General features: G+C 41.1%; 2 protein-coding genes across 4 annotated transcripts; one reads left to right on the forward strand and one right to left on the reverse strand.

Annotated features, from left to right (window-relative positions):
• The first annotated feature begins 452 nt into the window (after positions 1 to 452).
• LOC143338413 (progestin and adipoQ receptor family member 3-like) lies at positions 453 to 7,293 on the forward strand. Of its 3 annotated transcripts, none has more exons than XM_076758779.1 (7): positions 453 to 625; positions 1,246 to 1,488; positions 1,641 to 1,803; positions 2,536 to 2,691; positions 2,871 to 3,068; positions 3,271 to 3,361; positions 4,539 to 7,293. In XM_076758779.1, the coding sequence occupies exons 2-7, from the start codon at positions 1,292 to 1,294 to the stop codon at positions 4,679 to 4,681; spliced, it is 948 nt and encodes a 315-aa protein (XP_076614894.1). In that variant the 5' UTR covers positions 453 to 625; positions 1,246 to 1,291; the 3' UTR covers positions 4,682 to 7,293. The 3 variants fall into 3 exon arrangements, with proteins under 3 accessions (XP_076614894.1, XP_076614895.1, XP_076614896.1); XM_076758780.1 differs by having other exon boundaries at positions 479 to 625; positions 2,934 to 3,068; positions 4,539 to 6,872; XM_076758781.1 differs by lacking the exons at positions 453 to 625; positions 1,246 to 1,488; positions 1,641 to 1,803 and adding an exon at positions 2,018 to 2,123 and having other exon boundaries at positions 4,539 to 6,872.
• Positions 7,294 to 9,869: 2,576 nt separating this feature from the next.
• slc26a1 (solute carrier family 26 member 1) lies at positions 9,870 to 22,572 on the reverse strand. The gene is given in 9 exon segments (XM_076757304.1): positions 9,870 to 12,562; positions 12,749 to 13,036; positions 13,305 to 13,488; positions 14,070 to 14,301; positions 14,571 to 14,817; positions 15,139 to 15,345; positions 15,557 to 16,011; positions 16,014 to 16,040; positions 22,484 to 22,572. Coding segments are annotated over 9 exon segments (2,271 nt in total). The 5' UTR covers positions 22,533 to 22,572; the 3' UTR covers positions 9,870 to 11,980.
• Positions 22,573 to 23,222: the final 650 nt, after the last annotated feature.

Consider the following 23,222-nt stretch of genomic DNA (forward strand, 5'->3'; position numbering starts at 1 on the left):
CTAGATTTCTTCATACCACTGCGGCTGAAATTTGAGCAGAGTGTGACCACAGTAAATCCCTCCATCAAAGCCAAAACTGATTAAATTATGAAGGGTGTGGTCAGAAGTCCGGCTTATTAAATGAAAACATTCAAACTGTCAGTAAACAATGTGCATTGTAATTAAACTACTGCCTGGAGCAAGGGCGTGATTGTCATTTCAGCTGTGGTGGAGATATCTACTGGGAGCTCCTCAAACCTCTAGACTACAATAAGCACTACTTTATAAAATCTAATACTTAAATTTAGAGAACAGACCCAAGTCTAAGCCTCTAATAAATCAATTTAATGGAGAATTTAAGACATATTTTGCAGGAAAGTTCAGAATCTTAATCTGTTTCCAAAAAGGAACAGATACGATCCTTCACACTCCACACCAGCTGGTGGCGGTAGCGTGCCGCTTCGTCCTCGTTTACTATCAACATCAAATAGAAGAAGATAAATTGGATGCTGTTATCCAGTAGCGGAGGTTATGACTTTCTTTCTATCAAAATGTGATATTTTGTAACGCTATACTAGCTTGATAGCCACCCAGATATGGCTGAATTGCCCGTACAAGGACATCCACAGTCGGGCTGCGACTAATGGTGAGTTGGATAAACCTGTTTTCAATCAGTTTAGCTGGCTAAAACAGTGCCTGTTAGCAAATGTTGGCATTGCACCGGAATTTAGCCTGCTATCATGGCTTGACAATAACAAAACGACCTGACACACAGGAAGATGTAAGTAACGTCATTTCTGTTTTGTTATTTGAAAGGATTTATCTATAAGTGAGAGAAATAGTGATAGTGAGAGGATAGAGCCGTCGGTAAACATTATAACCGAGGTTAGCGTAAGCTCGGTTACTTGTAAGCACATTAATACACGTTGTTAAATGGAGTCAATGGTGGAATGAAACTAAGTAACGTTACATTTACTCAAGTATTTCCATTTTCTGCTACTTTGTACTTCACTGCATTTTGGAAGCCATTGTTGTACTTCTTACTCAGCTGTATTTATTTGATAACAGTTATTACTGGTTACCTGAACAGAGTATCTTTACACCGTGCTGTTACTGCTTTCACTTAAGTAAAAGATCTGAGCTCTTCTTCACTGAATGGGGTTCATCAACACTGGCAGTTGTGTCATAAACACTACATGTTAGCATTGTTTTCTGCTCCTGTCACGTACTAACGGGTGGTTTCTCTTTCCCTCTCTCCAAACTCAGCCTTAACCTCCCCGGCCTGCCTTGTACCAGAGGAGCAGAGGACAAGATGCTGCTCAAGATGCCCCAGAAACTGCTGAAGACTGCCCACTACATCGAGCTGGGCAGCTACCAGCACTGGCCGGTGCTGATACCCCACAGGATAAGACTGTACACCTATGAACAAATCCCGCTCTTTCTCAAAGAAAATCCCTACATCACAGATGGCTACAGGGCTCACCTGCCCTCCAAACTCTGCCTGAGGAGGTGGGAGTCATGTCACGATCTAGAACCATACTCTGGGTCCCGCTTATGCAAATATCCTGCATGTTACAGTATAGGAACATTACTCACACATGTGTTAGTGTGTATACATGCTGGTCTTGTGGTACATCTTTGTGCCTTCTTTTCTGTTACAGTATTTTTATTCTGTCCAATGAAACGGTGAATATCTGGAGCCACCTTCTTGGTTTCCTGCTCTTCTTCTCTCTGGGGGTCAACGACCTCTCCTCAGTACTGCCAGCCTCTGGAGCTAACAGAGAGGACTACGTCATCTATGCTATAGGACTCTTCTGCTTCCAGGTAAGCCTTATTTGGCTGGGTGGATGCTGTGATAATAATAATACTAATAATAATAATACTAAACTTTATTTGTATGGCACCTTTCATACAGGAGCTGTGGTTAGGGGTTGAGGGTCTTTGGTGGCGATGAGACAGGGAGTGGGGGCCAGATTGCTCCATAGTATACCTTTAAGTATTGGTTTATTGTGAAAATCGGAGTAATTGTAATGTATAAGAAAATATATTCATCCTGTGTGCCCGTGCATGGTTGAATAAACTGATTCATGTAGGTTTCGTGTTTCCTGCCACAGATGCAATCAGTTCACCTCTACCTGGGTAAGGTGTGTAAGCTGTGTATAGGTGTAACTATTGTAAAGGAGAGGCACTTATGAAGGGCTACAATAGGAATGGTAGTGTAGTTCAGAGTCCCTATTGGCAGCTGATGAATTATTCAGTATAGTGGTGGTGTTAGTTGTTTGTTTGATAACAGTGAGTGGTTTGTATTGTAGGTTGTGTAACAGATTTCGGATCTTGCTGATGCTATTAATTGCAAGTGAGTGTGATAGTGTAGTACATGCTGCCCTCCCACCCTCCTCCTAAAACCCCTTTCTCTGTCTGTAGAAATGCATGTTAAAGTAAAACAAAGCAAAGATCCCCTTAGTGAAACCAATAATGACATCCATTAAAAAAGCTTGAAACATATATCAATAGTCACAAATATTAATCCCACTATCTTTTGTGTTTTCATCCCAGGTGTGCATGCTGTGCTCTGTGGGGTATCACCTGTTCTCGTGCCACCGTTCGGAGAAGACTAGCCGTCGCTGGCTGGCGTTGGACTACGCAGGCATCTCTGTTGGCATCCTTGGCTGTTACGTGCCTGGGATCTTCTACGCTTTCTACTGTAATGCTGTAAGTGTGAACACTCAACATGGCGATTTACATCACAGTGCAAATGTGAGGTTGGGAAAAAGATCTGATCCCAAATTTCCACCATTCTGTTCTTTTTGTTGAAATGTTATAGTATTGATGAAACAGATTCTCCAGCTCTGACTGGACTGTATCTAATCGGTTCCTCTCCTTTCTTGCAGTTTTGGCGACAGGTCTACCTGCTAACAGTCCTGTCACTCATCCTGGCCGTCTTCTGTGCTCAGGTCCACCCTCGTTACCTCAGCAACGACTGGCGACGGATACGTATGACGATCTTCTGCTGTGTGGCCGGCATCAGTGTGGTCCCTGCGTGCCACTGGGTCTGGCTCAATGGAGGGTTCACCTCCGATGCTGTACAGGTGTGGAAATACAGTAATTTTAGACAAAAAGCAAAGTTAGAGCATGTGAGTTTGCTCACGCTTACATTTTTACACCTCTGTGTACACTATTTTGCTGCTTAGTTAAGAGAAGTATTCCTCAAGAGGTCATGAATCTCAGCTCTTTATTCTCCTGGCTGCATAATGTCTGGTCATATAAACTTTGGTGTTGTCGTATGTGCAGCTGTTCCTGCCTCGTGTCATAGTGATGTACCTGATAGCTGGATCTGCCTTCATGTTCTACGTCACCAAGATCCCTGAACGCTATTTCCCTGGTGAGTCCTTCTCCTCTGTCTCTGTGTGTGAAGTAGGGAGCTGTAGTGTTACACCAGTGAAACATGTCTTTTGTTTTGCCACTGTTAGCTGCAGTTCAAAGTTTAAGACGAGCTTAAACCTACGCTGCCTGGAGCAAAATCACATGGCCTCTTAAACCTCACTGCTCTGTCCAGCAGCACCACTAGAGGGCATCATATCTGAGGTTTTTTCTTCTGCAGACATGGTCTATGATGTATAAACTTGAAAAAGTTAAATTCCTTCATTTTATGAAGGCAACACTGCAATAGGTGTCAGAACAATGTAACTGTGTAAATACACTGAAACGGTGCCACATCGACCTCAATCCATTTCTGAATCCAGAAAATCTGAAGAGTTCAGTGGATTAACAAATGCAAATCACCTGATGTAAGAAAGTTTGTCAGTAATTTTCATGTGTTCAGTCATCTTTGTTTCTTTATTGGATCCCCATCAGCGTCCACAAAGCGGTTGCTCGCTTCCTGGAGTGCTCACTGGCACAGCAACAAAAAATACAAATTAAAATTGCACTGTATCAATACAGTAAAAAAATGCTGTAAAAGCCAAGCATAAAGATCAGATATCATGAAACAACTAACTACAGTAACCCATAACAGAGACAAACAAACAATAATCCTTTTGTAAGACTGTAAAAATGTATCTATATGATAGTAGTTGACTAGAAATGATGAAACACACACTATTATATGTCAACAGTACTTCTTAAATTCTTTCCTTAGCAGTGAGTGTTGTGGTCAGCTGATCTGGAAAATCAGACAACTGAGAAGGATTTCCTTAATGACCACTGAACAAGTGAATGTACAGCGTCATAGGCCTTTCTCACAATGGCCACTTTAGCTTGTCATGCTAGGAAAAATCACAGAATGATGGACTGTGTCTGAAAAGCAATGACACTGTGCAGAGTCAAGAAGGATAGACTGATGCATAACATGTTAAGCTCTTACACTGGACCTTTAACTTTTTCCTGAGCACTTCAAGGAACCTCTCACAGAAAAGGACGGACTTTGAATTTCATCCCTCTGGTCTTTGTGATTTCCTCCTGACCCATACTTCCATTCTCCTACACTGTGAAGAAAGTCTGAGAATGAGCAAAACCAGCATACACACTCTTTAGAGCATTTTCTTCCTCTCTTCTCCTAGGCCAGCTGAACTACCTAGGTGCCAGCCACCAGGTGTGGCACATACTGGTGGTGGTGATGTTTTACTGGTGGCATCAGACAGCTGTGCACATCATGCGCTTCAGACACAGCCAGGCCTGCCCCACCCGGACCAGCAGCAGCTAAGTTTGATCAAATAACGCGATGGGAAGACAATCAGTTGCAGGCAAATGATTGATAGTAGAAATCAGTTAAACTCATTACATTTCTATTTAATGACTTCTTACCAGTTAGCTGCCAGGGAGAAGTTGCTACCTAAAGGTTTTTCAACCACTAACCACCAGCAGCTCCTGACTGCTCGCTGCTGAGGTGTCAAACTGAGAGTCCAAAGGTAGCTATTAGCTACCACTGAGCCATTGGTCACTGTCTGGTTGCTTGTACTCTCGGCCAGTATCTTCTCTAAAGCCCCTGTCACACATGCCAGTATCCCCTTTAAATCCGCTTCCACACATGCAGTCCATCCCTGAAATGTTCAGGAGCATTTCCTGCATGGGGTCATGTGTGAATGGGAGCATTTCAGGGGAAATGTTGGAATGGCTTTGTTGTGAATGAAGGCAGTAACACTGCAGAGACAAGCATTTATCTAAAGTATGTAAAGTATCTAAAGACACTGTCACATGGAGCGAGCGAGCCAATCACAAGACTCTGCTCATCTCACACGCCTATCTTCTTCAAATTTGGTTCTACTTCTGTCCAGCTCAGCATCCAACACTCTTAATGTTCCTTTCAGTGTATCAAATGCTGGTTTCTGATCTGAAGTAGATCTTCCGCCATGCACACGTACATCAGCCTTGCCTCATCATCTTCTTCTGATGAGTTTTATGACAGCAAAAGCTGATTTGATGTCAAAAGCGATGTAGCTGCACCACACTGATCGCCCAGATGGACAGAAAATAACCCTCCATGTTGCACCATAACCATTATGATCAATGTATCAAACAGGAACCTCTGTTTATTTGTAGAAACAGACTAAGGTTTCTTGTTTTGAACTGGAAATCATGTTATATCATGGCTGGTTTAGGTCGTGATTTTGTTTGTACAGAAGTATTGAAAATGATCTGTACAGATTCTTTTGAATCAACCATAATAGCCTGTTTGAACAATGAGTTTTGCGTCTAATTTTGTTTTCTGTATCAGTTTGCACAACTACTTACTTTTTGTATGAAATGTCTTGATAAAAGCACTGAGGGGATAAAAAAAAGCATGACAAGTGGAAGAGACTGAATTGTCTCTCTGGGAGAAGCAGTGTCTCAACACCTTGGGTATTTTTAGCTTTTGAACAAATGATTAAAGGTCAGTCAATGATCAAACTGCAGTATGTGACGTGCAGAACTGAAAAAAGAAACCAGTGGGAACCCTATTTAGGCCAGAGGGCATTGTTTTCTTGGCACTGCTTGATTTGTGTCGTTTTGTCTTTTGTATGTACTCTATGTGTATGGAACAAATAAGGTGTCAGTATTGGAAACAAAAAAAAAAAAAAAAAGCATTCATATCTCTTTACAGCAGCTGAGGCCAGTATGTTTGGGCTGCTCATGGAATACACCTCTGACCTGTAGACGACCTCTGATTCAAAAGAGTTTGGACGCTGTGTACGAAAAAAATAAAGCAGTGACCATTTGCCAGTTCTTTTTGACATGTACTCAACTGAAAACAGCACAAAGACAAAATATATTTAATGTTTGACCTCATCAGCTTCATTGATTTTTGTAAATATCTGCTTATTCTGAATTTGATGCAGCAACATGTTTCAAACAAATTGGGACAGGACTATCTGGGAAAGTTATGGAATGCTCCAAAAACACCTGTTTGAAACATTCCACAGGTAAACAGGTTGATTGGTAACAGGTGATAGTGTCATGATTGGATATGAAAGGGACATCCTGGAAAGGCTCACAAGCAAGGATGGAGCGAAGTTCACCACTTTGACGTTACTACATGGGCTCAGGAACACTTCATAAAACTACTTATTGCGTTACTGTTTTATTTATGTTTACACAGCGTCCCAGCAAATCAGGGTTGCACACTACATTGTGGAGTTTCCCAACGAGTCTATACCAACAATGCTGTGTTTATATAGGGGTGGTTCATCCAAATCATCACAGAAATATTTTCACTTTACTGGTGTGCACATAGTTTTGATTTTATGTGCTCATTTTTGCAGCTGACAGCATTAAAAATCATTTCATTCATTTTAAACAAATGATTCCAGCTTCTTTAAAGACTGCTGTATGTGTTTGGTGGAAAACGGTTTGAAAAGCTGAGCAATTAAAACCAAAACTATCTGCACTCTGCATGGCTGGACATCACCAGGTGATCCAAGAACAAAAAAAAACAAAAAAAACACTGAAGCTCTCACTGACTCTATCAGCCATCATGGTCGTCAGTTATCAGCCGAAGCCGCCATGATCATCATTTTTTATGTAGTCCAATATAATGTTTAGAGCATGTTGTGAATATCATATCAGGCTGCTGCACACTGCAGAGCTGAGCGGTGCTGAAAGAAGTGACTGTATTTTGCCTTTTTGAGTTTTTGTCGTTATTCTTGAACATGAACTCTGATCATCACAAACTGCTTGAACTTTCTTCAGTGATCTCATTCAGTGATTGTTCTTTCCTGTGTTTGAGTTTTTCTTGAATATCATTTGTATGCTAAAGCACTGGCACTGACCTACAAGATGTGTTCTCTTTATTACAGTGCCTGTGTGAAAATATATTTTTAAAGGAATAAAGAATGCTGGAAAAAAAAGGTCACTCAGAAAGGTCTGACTTCTTGAAGAAAAATTGATTGTAATGGTTTCACCCAATAACATCATTTTCATTGCTGAGGACAAAGCGTGTGCTTGTTTCTGCTGTTCACATTATTAACCAATAGAGGACAGCATTGATGCAAAAGTTTCCCATTTCCAACAAAGAGTTGAAGGAATATGTGGGTGAACATCTTCTGATTTTTGTCATATCACTTTCTCTCAGTGAGCGTGTCCTCAAAACAGGAACCGTGTTGTGTTCTACGGAGGTGAACTTTCTGTTCACCCAGAGTCAAGTGATTCACTTCAGTAAGCAGGTTGACACACTTGTGAAACACAGGTACTTCCTGATGACTCAGTAGGTCAAAGGTCAGATGACATGCTCACAGCATTGGTCTCAGCAGCCTGAAGTACACGGTAAACCCTCCTCTGTCAAACTTTAATGTGCACGAAGAATATCACAGTCAAGAACAAAATGTGTTTTTCTTCATCTTGTTTTTTTTTTTTTTTTAATTCCTGTCTGATGACAATGCTGTCATCCAGAGTGACTGCCGATCTTTCTCCCAGTGACCTTGCAGATATGATAATTATGTCAGAAAATGACACACCGTCTCTAAATCGCCTCATCCGCTGATGAATATTTATGCAAACGGTGTGTGACTCAGCAATGATGAGGAATCATCCAGAGACCACAGCTGGCTTTGAGCTGATGTTCGCTGGGTTTCCAAGGAATTTTCAGTAGAGAGAAAGAACAAAATACATATACGTATGTATGTATTTATTAATTGTTATAACCAGGAAGGAGACTATTGGAGCTGACATACTGACTTTGACTACAAAGGCATTACATGAAAATTCTACATCTGGAACTGTTCAGAACCTGTGCAAGAAGCATAAAGGTTTGGTGATGTGCCATAAAAAACACAAGCTATCTCAAGTAATATCATGACTTTATTAAAGTAATAGTTTGGCATTTTCAGGAATAAACCTATTCACATTCTTGCTGAGGTTTAGTTGATCCCGCTCTCCTCATGGTCCAGCAGCTGGTTAGCTTAGCTTAGCATAAAGACTGGAAACGGGGAAACAACTAGCCTGGCCTCATGTAACTCTGTTGTAAAAGAGACACTTGTCATTTTTAGCGTTCTGTTTTTGTATGGATGGAACAGACAAGTTAGCTCTCGAGTTGCTCTGACAGCAGGCAGATGTTGTTAGATTTGGACAGACAGTTTCGGTGGTTAATCATTCATGGATTTTTGACCACAGCAGTGCAACTTCATGCAAAGTGAAGCAGGTGAGGAATAAACTCATTTCATATCTGTGACATTTTATCAACACATGTTTGAGGCTGATCTTTTGGGTCATGCATGATATGAGAGTGACAATTACATTTAGAGAGGCAGGAATCACGTCTCAAAATGTAGAAGTTGTGGAATGATAGCTCTGCATGGCAGCGCTGTGCGCCTTTAACAAGCAGTCTTTGCGCTAAGCTATCCAGCTGCAGGCTGCAATAGACATGTAAGTGGTGTCGGTCTTCTCATTTAACTGTCCACCAGAAAGTTTGTAAGCATATTTCCCTCCTGAAAAAACACTATTCCTTTCAGGTGCTTTCTTTTTAAATCAACAGGATCATTTTTGATCAGTTTGGTGACACCGAGGTCTTTCTGCTTTAGAGTGCTTGTTTCCAGATAGGTGTCTGTAGAAATCTGTCCATGCTTTAAATGAATTAAAATGACTTGTAATTGTGCAATGTATTATTTTTTGCCTTGTCACCAGATTCAGTAAACACCCCAGTTTCAGGCTGTGTCTTTCAGCTCTGTTGCACTCCTGAGATGAGCCACAGATCATATGGTTGTGACATGTGCATGACACGTAAACATACTTAATCATTAGCAATCATGGTGCAGCAAACAGCTTACTCGTAGCATTTTTTAAGTTAATAAGTAAATTATGGCCCATTAAAATATACCTGAATGTGTAACTATGCTATGAATAATTACATGGGCTATATGTTTCTGTCTTCCTGTTGTCGGTCTGGTCGGTCACATGGACTGCTGTAGCTGTGCTATCATTTAGGATGACTTTGGCCTTAAACAAGCCATACTTAAGTGTTATAAGTATGATGATTATGTTCACAAATAATAGGCATTGGTATATTACCTCATGAGCTAATGGGTAGTTGTGAGGAGCCTGACACAGCAGCACTGTTAAAGCTGCTCAGGTTGTCTGCACCTAATCATCACTTTGGAACAGTCAACTTTCCTTTGGAGGACCTTTTAAAAATGTAGTTGAGTTGAAAATAAGTGGCGTTATCTTTTATGCTTTCATATATAAGTAATCTTTGCTGCTTTGTGACAAACCTCAAGTGACACGAAGTGCCAATCTACATGTGATCCATTGTTAATATAAGAATATTGACAAGTGCAGCTTTAATATTCCTTCCTTTGGCAAAATATTATAGTTAAATAACATTTGTCATCAACAGATATTCCCTTGATATGATGAATGTCTGTTACTAATGGCAATAAGTCAGTCACAGACACAAGCACTTCACTCAGAACTTGTCAGTTTAATTCAAGTATAGAACATTAAGGCAGTGTTTGTATATGTGTTGAATGTCAACACTATGAAATCAAAGTCAAACAGACTTCCCCTAAAATGTGATGTAATCACTATCATGATTTGAGTGGTTAAATTAACACATGGAAAATGTCAAAACAAGTGTCTGAAAATATGAAATGAGAATTTTCTACATTAACAAACACAAATTTCTCCGTCTTATTGCAATGCCAGTTCATCATCACTTATCTTTTTGACATGAACACGTTCACATGAAAGTACAAAAAGACTTTACTGTTTCAATTCAAATTTTACAGCAACGAAATGAAAGACCTTTAAAAAAAAAAAAAAAAAAAAAAAGATTTAACAGAAAACATTGAACATACCAGTGGCTGTGAAGCATTTTGACAAAGATCGTGGCATCACCTGTTGCCATCAGTTTATTCACAAAAATCTAAATTTCAGAAGCACTGTTTGATGACCAGCTTTCATCCAAGAGATCTCAGAGGTGTGTAAACCTTTTATTTGTATGAGAACAGATCATAGTGTTCTTGTTGGGTGACCACAAAACAGGTGTGTTGTAATGAGCCCTGGTCTGAAGGAGGTGCTCTCTCTGTGGGAGATGCAATCATGTGAAGCTTCTGCCCCCCCTGGGCTTTTGCAAATTATTTTGAGGTCCAAGGTAATGGATGGCACCTCAGGAAATACTGCTGATAGTAGCTGAATGTCCATGTCTGAACTCTGGACTCCTGGATTAGGGCCATTATGGACTTTGGCCAAAGGCGTGACGTGATATAAAAGGTTAAAACAGCTTTATTGTGACACAGCTGTATCATCTGAAAAACACTGACATTAATCAACATTTGAAAAGAACTAACCTGGAAATTGAAGAAAACTAATTTGTGACTAGGAACATTCATACAAAACAACTGTCAAATAAAGCACTACATAAGCGAGCATGTGCAGATCAAATGTAGGTTACAGTACTGTGTTCACATGTATTAGACCTCATTCTTTGCTATCACTGATGCTATGGATCATGGGCAGTCCCTGAAAAGTCTTCAGACACACACCTTGGTCTGTGAGTCCCAGCATTCAGATCAGTGATTAAAAAGAAGTACAAAACCATTTATTCCATTTGTCTTTCCTGCTGCTCATTTCCTTTTCTTTCCTACTACCCGTGTCCAGCCAGGAAGATATTATTATTAAATGTAGAAAGTACGGGGAGAAGGTTAATGAGAGGAGGAAACAGAAGTGACCACAACTGGCACAGTCTATTACAGATTAAGTAGCTCTAACAAAAGCTGCAACACATGTGGCTACTGACTTAGAGTCAACCAACAAATATGGACTACATACAGGCTGCAACAACCTTTTGTCATGTATGTAATTTTCAATGTTCTTAAGTGGGATATCGGTCAAAATTGAAGCAATTTGTTAGCCATGGTAGATTTTGCTGATCAGTGAATATATTACCAGATATTATCTTTACCATACCTTCATTTTACTTCTATTCAAAGGCCAACTTCTCTCATTTTCAACTTGATTCCTCTTGTTCTAATGTGTGGAGTCCATATGTGTGCGACGCTGCTTCCTGTGACACACGTCGTGTAGTTTTATGATATAATGTCAGAATCAGATATTAGGGGCTCCTTATCCAGGGCCTGTGGAGTCTGGCAGTATATCTGAACAAAGAGGCCTCTGCAGCTTCTGTTGCCATAAAGGAGTCGCATAAAAGGAGCCTTGGAAGGTACCGTGAGCAGTGTTTTCTCCAGTCAAAGAGCACCAGTCTAAAACAGTCATCTTTCTGGCAGTGAAATTGCAGTTAAAATCTTGTAAAACTGCTTTAAAGAATGCATGTGGGCAAATCTGGTTTTATGTGGCGTGCTTTTTTAAGGGCACAAATCATCATAGTTAACTGACAGCACACTCTTCCTACTTGGATCATCTTGCTACCCCCATATTTTCTTGGGCAAAGCTTCCCACTAGGCAACCTCAAAGCTACCTACTGCAGTATTGTTACAAATGGCTGGATAGCATACCTAAATCCACTTTTAGGTTTACCAAGGAGAAGTAGAAAGAGAATACGCAACAACGTTTTCTCTCTTCTCTTCTTCCATCTGCTCTACACCACAGAGTCGTCTGACCTGCTTTCTGCTGCTGCAAATGTACTGTTTGCATGAAGAACTGCATCATGGACTGTATGAAACAGCAGGCTGCTCATGTCTTTGTCATCCTTCCCAAAGAATTCTCCTTTCTGCAGGATATCAACGATTGAGGTGTTACAGTTGGCAAGGAGTACGCTCACCCTGATCTCTTTATATTCCTTGATCAGCCCTTTAAATGTAGCCAAGCCTGTCGAGTCTATGAAGGGGATGGCAGAGCAGTCTAAAACTATAGTGTGGAAATCCAGCTGTCTTTGTACGAGTCCAATAACGACCTCTCCGTTGTTTTTATCGCCATTTGCCTTGACCTGTTTTGAGGACATGTCTTTGGCCTTCTTCTCAGCCTTTCTCCTCTTAGTCATCTCCAAGAAAGGTTCAACTCCGACAGCTTTGTAGAGAGATTTGAGGAATGAGTCCTTGTTGGCGTAGTACAGAGGAGCCTGGAAGCGGAAGACCTGAACCCGAGGTGGCGGCATGAGGTTCTTGTACTCATCCATGTCCTCATAAAAATCAGTGCCACTGGCCCGACCCAGGAGAGAGACCTGACGTGAGATATCAGATTAGATGAGATTACGAAAGGCAATTTTTTGTCTTTCACTAAATATTTGATACCAGCAAGTCATAGCTGCAAAATCTGCAATCAATTTTCAATACTTTTCAGATTCTAAAATGTCTCTCATTTATATCACATTTCAAAAACCATCATCAGCATCAGGCCCGTCACTCACCTTAGGGTTCTGGGTCTTGAAGATGACACACATCATGGAAAAAACTATTCCGACCAGGAGGCCCATCTCCACACTGATCAGAGTCGTGGCTGACATTGTGACCAGCCACACAATGGCATCGTTCCGGCTGTCGCGCCACTTGGCCGGGATGTCCTTGAACTTTCTTAGTGCGCCTCGAAGGCTGACGATAATAATACAGGCAAGAACACACTTCTGGAGATCGTAGAAGAAAGGTGCGAAGAAAAGGAGGACTAGAAGGATAACCAGGGCGCTGATCAAACTCGATACCTGATGGAGGAGAAACAGAGACAGAGAATGGGAGAGATGTTTATCATGAACGCAATCCACACAGTTAACACAAACAAGTAGAATACATTATGTTCTAACATGAGTTGTGAAGACTCAAGTATAATGCAAACCTAAGCTCTACAGTGGATTACATAATTTTGTAGTGGAGGTAATTGCTTGAAAGAAAGCATGCAATCTGAATTCTTAATGACTGATAATGATTGGACCAACCATTAAAGAAATGGGCTTGACCAGATATGAAATTCACCTGTGTCTTGCAGCCTGTTGAGTCCTTCACCATGGTTTTTGCCAGTGCTGCACTGGTGGTGAAAGAGTGGAAGAAGGAGGGGATGATGTTACAGAAGCCGATGGCCAGCATCTCCTGGTTAGGACGAACCGTGTAGCCGTTTTTCTTAGCAAACATCTCGGACAGCGACACTGTGAAGGCAAAACTTGAAGACAAAATGACAATTTGTTTAGCAATTGAGGCTGTGAATTAATGTTTTCCCTTATAAAAGCATGAGGAGACAACTTTAGACCTGATGTAAACATACAATTAATGTGATCATAATGTCATTGTTTTTCACCCAAAAATCATCCAACAAAAGTGGAATTAAAATAGCTTTTTTTATTCCCTTACAATTACTATTTAGGGGATGATAGATACATCCATACTGCATCCATAAATACTTTTGTTGTCGTTGTCTCGCAAGGACATCGCTTAAAAACATTTCAAGAAGTATAAAAAAGCCTTGCTACAAAGTATAAACGAAACGCATTTGATGGGTGCTTACCAACATTCAAATGAACCACTTTCTTTTCTTTAAATGTAAATAATAGTGGAGGAAATGTCCATAGCTGTATGTATTTTGGGGAGAAAGTGCAGTCAGATCTCAATCTAGAGATCTTTAGGGCACATATCCCTGTCAGACAGCAATCAAGCTAATAAGAGCAATAATAACAATAACAGCACAGATAAGAGACATGCATCGATGCCAAGCAATTAATGTTGTCAAATTTGTTGTACATGTACCTAATGACTGCCAGAGGAATGGCATCCAGTGCCACCTGTGCCATCAGACCAAAGCTGGGCACCTGGGGAGGAATGAACCCTGTGGGGATGTGTCCAGAAACACTGGAGCTGTAACGGCTGTTCAGCTCCCCAAAATGGCTGGCCAGTGTCGCTCCAACCACTACTAAGAGCTCAGTCGGCAGAGGGATCTTTAGACGATCCTTGTAGCGGTCCTGGATCTCCTTCCCTGCCACTGTAATCAAGAATTTTGTGTTATGAAAGAAAACAAAAAATTTGAATTTGGTCTACGCTACATTAAAGCAAATCTCTAATACTGCAGAATTTCATATGGAAAATTGGTCTTTGTGGAAAAACTCAAATTGCTTTTTTAGGCTTTTGAAAATGTATGGACAGTACTTATATGCCTCCTCCCATGCCATTCTGGGAAGTGTAGGATAATATTCATATTAATATTCAGCAGAAGCAGGTCTGATGCGGAGTATGTAAAATAGAAGTCTTTACCTAACACAGAGATACAGATGGCACTAGTGATGAGGTCACACAGGTTGGTCTTGTGAATATTGGTGAAGATATTAATCCAGGTGACGACAGTTGTGCCATAGCCCTGGTGACGAGGAATCTTTAGACCCAACAGGTATTTAGCCTGCACGGTCAGGATGGTGAAAGAGGCTCCAGTGGCAAAACCATCCAGCATAGGAGCTGAAAGGTATACAGACACGAAGCCTAGCTGAAACACTGCCATCATGACCTGGTGAGGGGATTAGGTGGTGGAACAGGAGAGGAAGAGGAAAGGAAGAGGAAGAGGAAGGGAATAGGAAGATGGTTCAGAATGACAAAGTTAGTCATTTAAAATGAAAATATCTGCAGCATTGCGTCCCACATGCATGTACGCATGTGAATTGTCATGTGTGCACTTGATACAAACACAACAAGAACCCACCCCTAAAAGCATTCCTCAACAGTACAACTAGTGGGCAAAAACTGTACAGGGTGCCTTTAGATTTACAGTGTTTCATCTCCTGCATTAGAACTCTTGGATGATAAGGTCAGAATACAGCTATTCCTTTACCTGATAGATGCCAGCCAGAAATGTAAGTGCAGCAGCGATGCTGATGGAGTAACACTCTTTCCCGCACTGCAGACCCAGTAGCTCCACGGTGTGAAGCTTACCAGCTGTGAGATTGGTGCCCAGCGTGGCATTCAACACATCAGGGCCAGATGCTGTGGAGTCCTCATTAAGGTCAAAACCTGCCAGGAATAGCTCCTTATCCACCACCTGCAGGCAGGTAGAAACCACCAGCAACAAATCTTAAATAATCAGTTAAACCAAACCTAAGAAATCCAACTGTAAATTATTACACTAAAGTGATACATTTAATTAATCATTGTGCTTTTAAACTTGAAAATAAGCAAAACAAGAAGACCCTCAACATTTTATTAAAGACCCAAATGGTATGGTCATTGCGTGCCACTTGTGATCCCATTACCTGTCCAACCATGAGGCTCATGAGACTGAAGATCCCCACAGAGACATGTCTGGACGTTCCCATCAAGAAGTAGATGATGTTGGCATAAAATGAAGTATATAAACCATAGATGGGCTCCACTCCTGCCAGTAAGCAGTAGGCGATAGCCTGTGGCACCAGGATGATGCCGACGAGCAAACCTGACATCACGTCGCCCCAGACATACTCTCTGAGCTTGTATTTTGGCAGCCAGCGCACCACAGGGAAGAAACCGGTCAGGGTGGATCGAACTCTGGGCACAGAGCAGGTCACAGTCTGCTTCAGCTTGGATTTGAGGACTGAAACTGTGGGCTGTCGCTGACGAACCTGCCGTTCCAGGAAAAGTGGTGGGGCCACTGGGGTCTCTGTGACCTTGGTGACCTCCTCCATGGTCTTTGGGATGAAGAGGAGGCCGCACAGTGAGAGGAAGAGGGAGAGGAAGTGGATAATGTTGTCAGCTGTGCTCCTTTGTTGTCATCATCAAGGGAAAATGAGGGAGGGAGAGAGAGGAGAGGGAGATAGAGGACAGACAGGGAAACGGAAACGATCAATATCAGTGGAGATGACTTCAATCAGTAGATAAGATCCTGTATCTTCCTGTTAGGTCGCTTTCAATCCTAGCATGTTTGTTGTGGTATGTCTGAATTCTGGGGCATTTACAGATTTGTTTTGTAGGAAAAGCACTATTTGTAGTTTTTGTCCTCTTCTGAGAGATCTGTAGTCATGTGCAGTTTGGATCGAGAAATCAGAGAACCTACATACGTCGACCCCAAACACAAGGGATTATGTTCTGGCTAAGAGACTGATTTTAACATGTGAACAGAACAACAGGAAGTCTTCACTGATGTCAAGATAAAGGTGTCCTGTGGAATGTTCTTGCAAACAAACAAAAGGTGTTAACTCTCAGTATTTCTTACAAAATTGAACTGTTTTTATCCTTGAGGTCATTGTCACTGCTTATAACAATGTTTGATAACCTTTGTGGATGCATTGCTGCGCTCATTTGTGTGTTACTGCCACCAGCGATCAGTGTGAAACCATGGGAAACGTGTGTATTGAGTCACCTGTAAGCTTGTGCATCCTCCTGTATATGCATAATACGAACATAATGGTGCTCACTCCGATAACATTGCTCATTGTCAAAACTGCACAGAGTGCCTTTAAGCTATTTCATTTTCATGAGGACAATATAGTTTCCCTTATAGAGATCATTTGTGTGTTGGTTTATCATCATTTAAACATATGAATCAGCCCCTTGTGTTAAAATTCAGTCAGGATTATGAATTAAGTGTTACGTTAAATGACCTTTTTCCAAAAAGACCAAATGTACAAATTCAGCTGTTTACCCAGGACACTGTTCTGTTAACCTTCAATGAATAGTTGCGTAACAATACAGACTGTACAGTCTCTTTCTTAGTAAACACACAGTTGAGTTAATTAGCTCATTTTCCAAGCGTACCAGTTAGCCGCTGGCTAATGTGCTTTTATAAACCTTTCAGTTAAGCTTCCACACGTTCAAAGAGCTGAGCTGCTGTAGCCATTTAGACTGTATATATACGCTTCTTCTAAACATGCAGTGTTGGAGTTATTATTGTCATTGTGGCCTGTTCCATACACATTTAGAATTAAGTTAGATGTGAATACACTGTGCATAACACTATGCTTGAGGCAGTGGACAGTTAGCCCTGGAGTGAATAAATGCCTCAGCTTCTTCTCTCTTTTAGTCCATATCTATGTCAGTTCTTCATCTAAACGGCCTGTTTGATGTTTTGCCCCTATGCACTACACTGATACGTGTGCAGCACTCCTTGTTGTTTATCTATCCATTGAGATGTCGAGGTCTGGAATGTGGGTTAAGCTTGAGTAGAACAGGGTTACTACAAAGTATGCCAGAGTGATGGGAGCACAAGGATAATGTCTATGTAAGGACAACGAGAAAACCGATGACCACCATCATCGACTGTCGACCACTGTCGACCAGAAATTGTCGTTTTTATGCTGACTTTGCAACATTTTTAGCCATGAATGGCATTGTGACTAGTGACATTGGTGATCCCTTGGTGGCTCCTCTTGTGCCACCAACAATTCGAAATCTTATCTTACAGTAGATGTCAACTTTGATTGACAAACGATGCAACCTAGAAATGAAAGCAGAGGACCTTTCTCATAAGGTTTGTTGTTCTCTGTCGCAGGTGCGTCTCAGCTGAGATAACTATGTCACAGAATCCATAAAACACTTTAACTGACGTGCTATCAGCCTCTGCCATCACAGCAACACTGGTATGTGCTGTGATTTAAGCTTCCTGTGGCAGAGCTGGCAGCTGTCATGGCTGATATGACAGGGGGATAAAAAATAGAGGAATGAGTTTTTTATGTTTACTTAAATGAGATTTGTTGTTTTGCAGTTGTTCTAATTTATTCATATCTCAGGTTTTTTTTTTTTTACTCACTGTTTCTAGGCAGTCGTACTTTGCGGCATAACCATGGTTCACTCTGCATGGAAATGCTCTTTTAAATAAACTAATACAGAGCCCAGTTTGTGTTCATATGGGCTTTATAAGTGCAACCTGATTTTTTTAAACAGATAAAAGACACAGGAGATAAATAATGAGCCTATGTCGCTTTAAAGTGCAACACTTCAAGTCAGAAAGAGACCAAGAACACAATAACTACCTTAGATTTGTGTTTCACACTCCTGCCAAAACTGTCCACTTGAACAAGGTTTTCTTTCAAGTAGAGACACACACACATACCTGATTAACTGCCCAACATGACAGGAGGCACACTGAGCACCTCAAAGCTGAATTTATGACAGTGTCAGCCCTTGACAACACTGAAAACAATTGATTAAAGCTGTTTCCTGTGAACCATTTCTAATCAATGTTCTCCGTCTTTAATCATGTGATACAAAAGCACTCCAGCACTGCTTAGAAATGACCTGAAAGCCTCTTTTCAGGGTGGAGCTTGACTGTCTTGTATAGTTGAAATCTTTTCTGAGTCTTAAATCTTCTTTAAGAGTCTAAAGGGCTGAAAATAAGTAACTTGTATTTTTTTTTATGCAGGAACGATATCAACTTTTTTTTTTAAGTTTATTGCCCTGAAGTAGCCCAAAGGTTATTTCCCTTGATTTTGTCTTGCTTGTGCAAATCTGAAAAACAGTTATAGTATGATTGTGTTGGCCAGAAGTCTCAAGATATAGGATATGCCAGTCTTTAAAATCCTGAATCCTCAATGACAGATATCATGGCTAAGTTACATGCTGAGTCTTCAAAACCAATACCGAGCTGCTAAAACTAGTGCTATTATCCCTAGTTCACTTTTAGTTGTAAAACACAACAGTAAAGATACATCATGACATAACCATGAAAGCTGAGTCAACAAGAGCCCAGTACTCTTCTGACTTCAAGTTTGCTTTACAGCTGAGACAACAGAGGCTTTTAGAAAGATGCAAATCATTGTTCAAACCTCCAAATTGCTTAATTTGACATTAAGGAACAAAGTAACATTCTAGGCTGGACACAGTGATTACTATTTAAATGCTCTACTCAAGTGCTGGACTTTAATGAAGTTCACATGAGATGATTCATGCTGAGAATTACTCAGGTAAAGGTCTCATATGGACCAGCCCACATCTCTCCAACTCAGCAATGCTCTACACAGACTGAAAATCCACATTCAACCTGAAACAAACCACAGCAGAACTGTAAGATATCATGTCATTCTTACCTGTCCAAATGTGGTTAATATAGCACTTGTGCAAAGGACAATCAATGATTGTAGATAGAAGTAGTACATGAAGAAATGTCACTAGGACTGCAGGTTGAATACAGACATTTTAACTACTCTTCACATGTTTTCCAGTTGGAATAAAAACTCACTTTGAGTGCACCAGTGGTCATTACTTGAGCATCTATACACCCAGTTCCAGTCAGTGAAAACATACTCACCTGCCGAATCACTGCCACAGGGACAAACAGGACCACAAGTCTGTGATGTGTCGCAGTTTAATCAGCTCTGTGTTGACTCTCTCAACTCAACTCATTCTCTGTCTGCCTGAGTGTGATCTCTGCTGGATAAATACTAAGATAAGAGCAGCCCTTTGCTCACCCTCACCCTGTTCCCTATTGGCTTGATCACCAAGCGTAGGTGGAGCTTGTCATTGTCGGCCCCGACTAAAAGACATTTGTGTCCTTTGTAATACATGCATTGTGGGGACCAATATTGCTTTTGGAGACAAAATGCAAGTCCCCCATAACATAAATAATTAAATCAGGTGGTTCAAGGTGAGTGGATAGGGATAGGATTCGAGCAATTCTCTAGGAAATGAATGTAAGTCAATGTTGTGTGTGTGTGTGTGTGTGTGTGTGTGTGTGTGTGTGTGTGTGTGTGTGTGTGTGCATGCATTACTAACATTGTGGGGACATAAGTCTGTTTATACTGTCACATTGTGGGGACTTGACCGCCTAATGAGGTCAAAATGCAAGTCCCCATAACGTAAATCATTAATTTTTAGGGTGTTTCAAGGTTACAGTGAGGTTCAGTTAAGAGGGGGTCAGATTACATCCCAAGAATATAGTTTGTGGTGCAGGGGCACCAGTAAATTTCAATATAAACCTCCTCTAATGAAAAAACGTCTTATTCAAAAATCATAGGGTGACACAAGTAGTGGAGTACACGTAGGGTTAAGGTTAGGGTAATTCTCTACATGTGGGTATGGATATGTGTCACTCATGTTGTGAGGACATAAATCTGTTTCCAGAGTCACATTGTGGGGACTCACTGGCCTTAGGGCAAAAAAAAAAAAAGTCCCCATAACATAAACTATTAAATCTTAAGGCGAAGACTTGGGTTAAGGTGAGGGTTAAGTTAGTTTTAGATTAAGGTTACAGGAAAGGATTAGGCAAAACATGTTTGTGCTTAGTGTACGTCCCCAAGAAATTAAAGAAAGTCTATGTAATGTTTCCAAAAGTCATGGAAAAATGTATTTGTGTGTTTGTGTGTGTGTCTAGAAGGGTCAACTCTGGGCGGGTTTTACAAGGTCATTGTGGTAATCTGCCCTGCTGGAGCTCAAGGCCCACAATCGTGTTTGTATTTGAAAATGAGTCGTCTTGCTGTTTAAATACATCCTGCAGAAAGAGTGAATTACACAGCAAACAGAAGATAAGCTGTGGTCGAGGTGCAACAAGTGTTGCTGTTATCTGTGTGAAGAGCGTGAGAAACAACCTATATATGTCTTGAACACACTCATAGTGTGTGAAGTGAAGAGTTTTTATCAAAAGTGGAACTAACAATGATTTGTGCCTCCCATGTTGGATAAAAAAAAAAACCAACACCCAAGCAGATTGAAAATAACACACAGGTAAAAGGAGTGTCTTACATCAACTGTATATTTTAGATTGTTATTTATTTTCCATTTCTAAAAATAGAAAATCTGAGCTCATAATCAGAAGCATTACAGTAATGCGCCTCTGAAAAATCTGACATACTAATCTTAATTTTTAAAGAATAATTATTGTAATTAATGAAAGTTATCATTTACATGTAATCATTTAAAAAGTATTTATTTATTGTCACTAAATGCTTTAAACTCAAAGACAACAAACCAGAACAAAATTTAAGATGCAGCACTTACACACTTAATTGAACTTTGAGTTTTAAAAAGGTGTATCTAGTGCTCTTGGAGATAGTTACTAGATAGTAGAAAACTCTACATTAATAGTGCCTGTTTTCGCCTTTTCGAGGCAGCAGCAACTTTCTGTCTATTTCCTTACAATAAGAAAATCTGCTTGAGATCAGGTACAGTAAGTCTCATCTGTACATTCAGTGGTCAAAGCTGTGTTATTTTTATGATACAGTGCAGCTGTCAGTTCAGACTGGTTTAAAAAGTCTGTTTTAAACAGTAAAGGCATACATGATCAAACGAGTCTCTATGAGTGGACTGAAAAGTGCAGGTGTCGGAAAACAATTTACAACACTCTAATATGTGCTTGGCAGTAATGCAAATTATACACGATTTGGAGAAATCTGGGAAAAATGTGTATGAACACTGGTACAATCTGGCACTGTTGATTTTAGGCTTTGCTGGGGGCATGCTTGCTTTGGGGCATTTAGCATATGCACGTTTCAGTCTTTACAATCACATCTTCAAGCTGAGCTGGCTACACTGAACGCATCAGTGGTTTTTTTTGCGGTGGAGATGGAGAGTCACGCTCTCAGCTCAGCTCAGCAGTGGTTTCTTCCTGGTTAAAGGCTCACTGAAACGCTGAACAAGGCACAGGCAGGAGACTACAACATGTCGCTGTGACGTGTGCTGTCTTTATGTTGTCTGTTTTAGTATTTTTGTAACCATGGAGGATGTATCATTTATCATTTTGGAGGATAAATACTGGCAATTTCATTTGAAAAAGACACAGGACCATATTCACTGAGACAAAAGTGGGTCTGTACATGTGCAAGTGTGTGGTTGTGTCCCTTGACTGAAAGGCATCATTGTCAGTGTAAAGACATGGCAGTTTACTTCTTTATGTTCCTCTAATACAGTCAGTCACAGTTAAGATTAAAGCCACATTTATAACACACCACAGAAATGTCAAAGGAGAGGCAGCTTGTCTTTGGTATGTGTGCTATGTGGTTAACATGACATTATCCATGCACAGTCGGGCTGGAGTGTTACTTCAAGCCGACAAAACCAAACAATCGTAAGACGTTAGGGGTTTTCTCCCGTCTTGTCACCTTTGTTGACCCCTCACTGCAAAGCAAAAACAGCGCTCAACCTGAAAGCATTCCTGCACTGTCCCTTTAATTCCACCGGCAGCATCCATCCGTCTGCATGCCAGCTTCATCACATCATGAGCACTGGACACTGTTTGCTTTCCTGGTATGAGACAAGTGAAGAGAGGGAGGACTCACCCAGAAAAAAGGAGCAGCTTGGATACAAACAGGAGGCAACATCAGCCATACCTCCCTGGCTGTTACCCCCACATCCACCATCAGTCTGTTTTCATCTGTACCTCCATCCGCTCTGCTGCTCACTGATTGCTCCTGACTTCTTCCTGCTTCCTTCTGCAAGGCATGATGGGAGAAGCAGCCCCCGTCTCGTTCCTGTCCGCGGATTGGAGCCGAGCAAAGGGGGAGGGGAGGGAGGAGAGGAGACGGAGGGAGGGAGGAGGGACTGTTGGCAGGGGATGGTGGTTACCATGGTGACTAAGCTCCTGCTGGTGCGTGCGTGCGTGCGTGTGTGTGCATATTAACATCCTCTCAAAAACCAATGCTCCACTATTTTATAGTAACTGATTGTAAAGGTGACATAACAAATATTGTGTGTTTAGGTCTTTTCCACCTTTGCACAGTACAACAAGGATTGTCTGTGTATGCAAAGCATGATACAGCATATAGGTGCTGATATGGGAAGGGCAAGCGCCGCTCTTTTCGCTCTCCCCACACAGGTTTATCTTGAAGCAGCGACCTTGCGGGAGCAGGTCTACATCTCTAACTGTTAGGTCACCACTCCACAATGCAGGCCTCAGCTTTGCACACCAACTCTGTTGTCTTTGTTGTTGTTGGTACATCATTTGTGCAGCCTCTTGCTGTGCACCACCAGATGAGAAGGAGGACCATGTTATACTGGAGCGTTAATGAACCAGTCTTC

The sequence above is a fragment of the Chaetodon auriga genome, chromosome 19 (assembly GCF_051107435.1).
Source record: "Chaetodon auriga isolate fChaAug3 chromosome 19, fChaAug3.hap1, whole genome shotgun sequence".
In the NCBI taxonomy this organism is placed as follows: domain Eukaryota; kingdom Metazoa; phylum Chordata; class Actinopteri; order Chaetodontiformes; family Chaetodontidae; genus Chaetodon; species Chaetodon auriga.

Bases quoted from the DNA above. Each gene is read 5' to 3' on its own strand.
- LOC143338413 (XM_076758779.1), top strand. From the start codon at position 1,292: ATGCTGCTCAAGATGCCCCAGAAACTGCTGAAGACTGCCCACTACATC. The intron at 1,804-2,535 runs GTAAGCCTTATT...TTTTCATCCCAG, and splicing joins TAGGACTCTTCTGCTTCCAG to GTGTGCATGCTGTGCTCTGT. The intron at 3,362-4,538 runs GTGAGTCCTTCT...CTCTTCTCCTAG, and splicing joins CCCTGAACGCTATTTCCCTG to GCCAGCTGAACTACCTAGGT.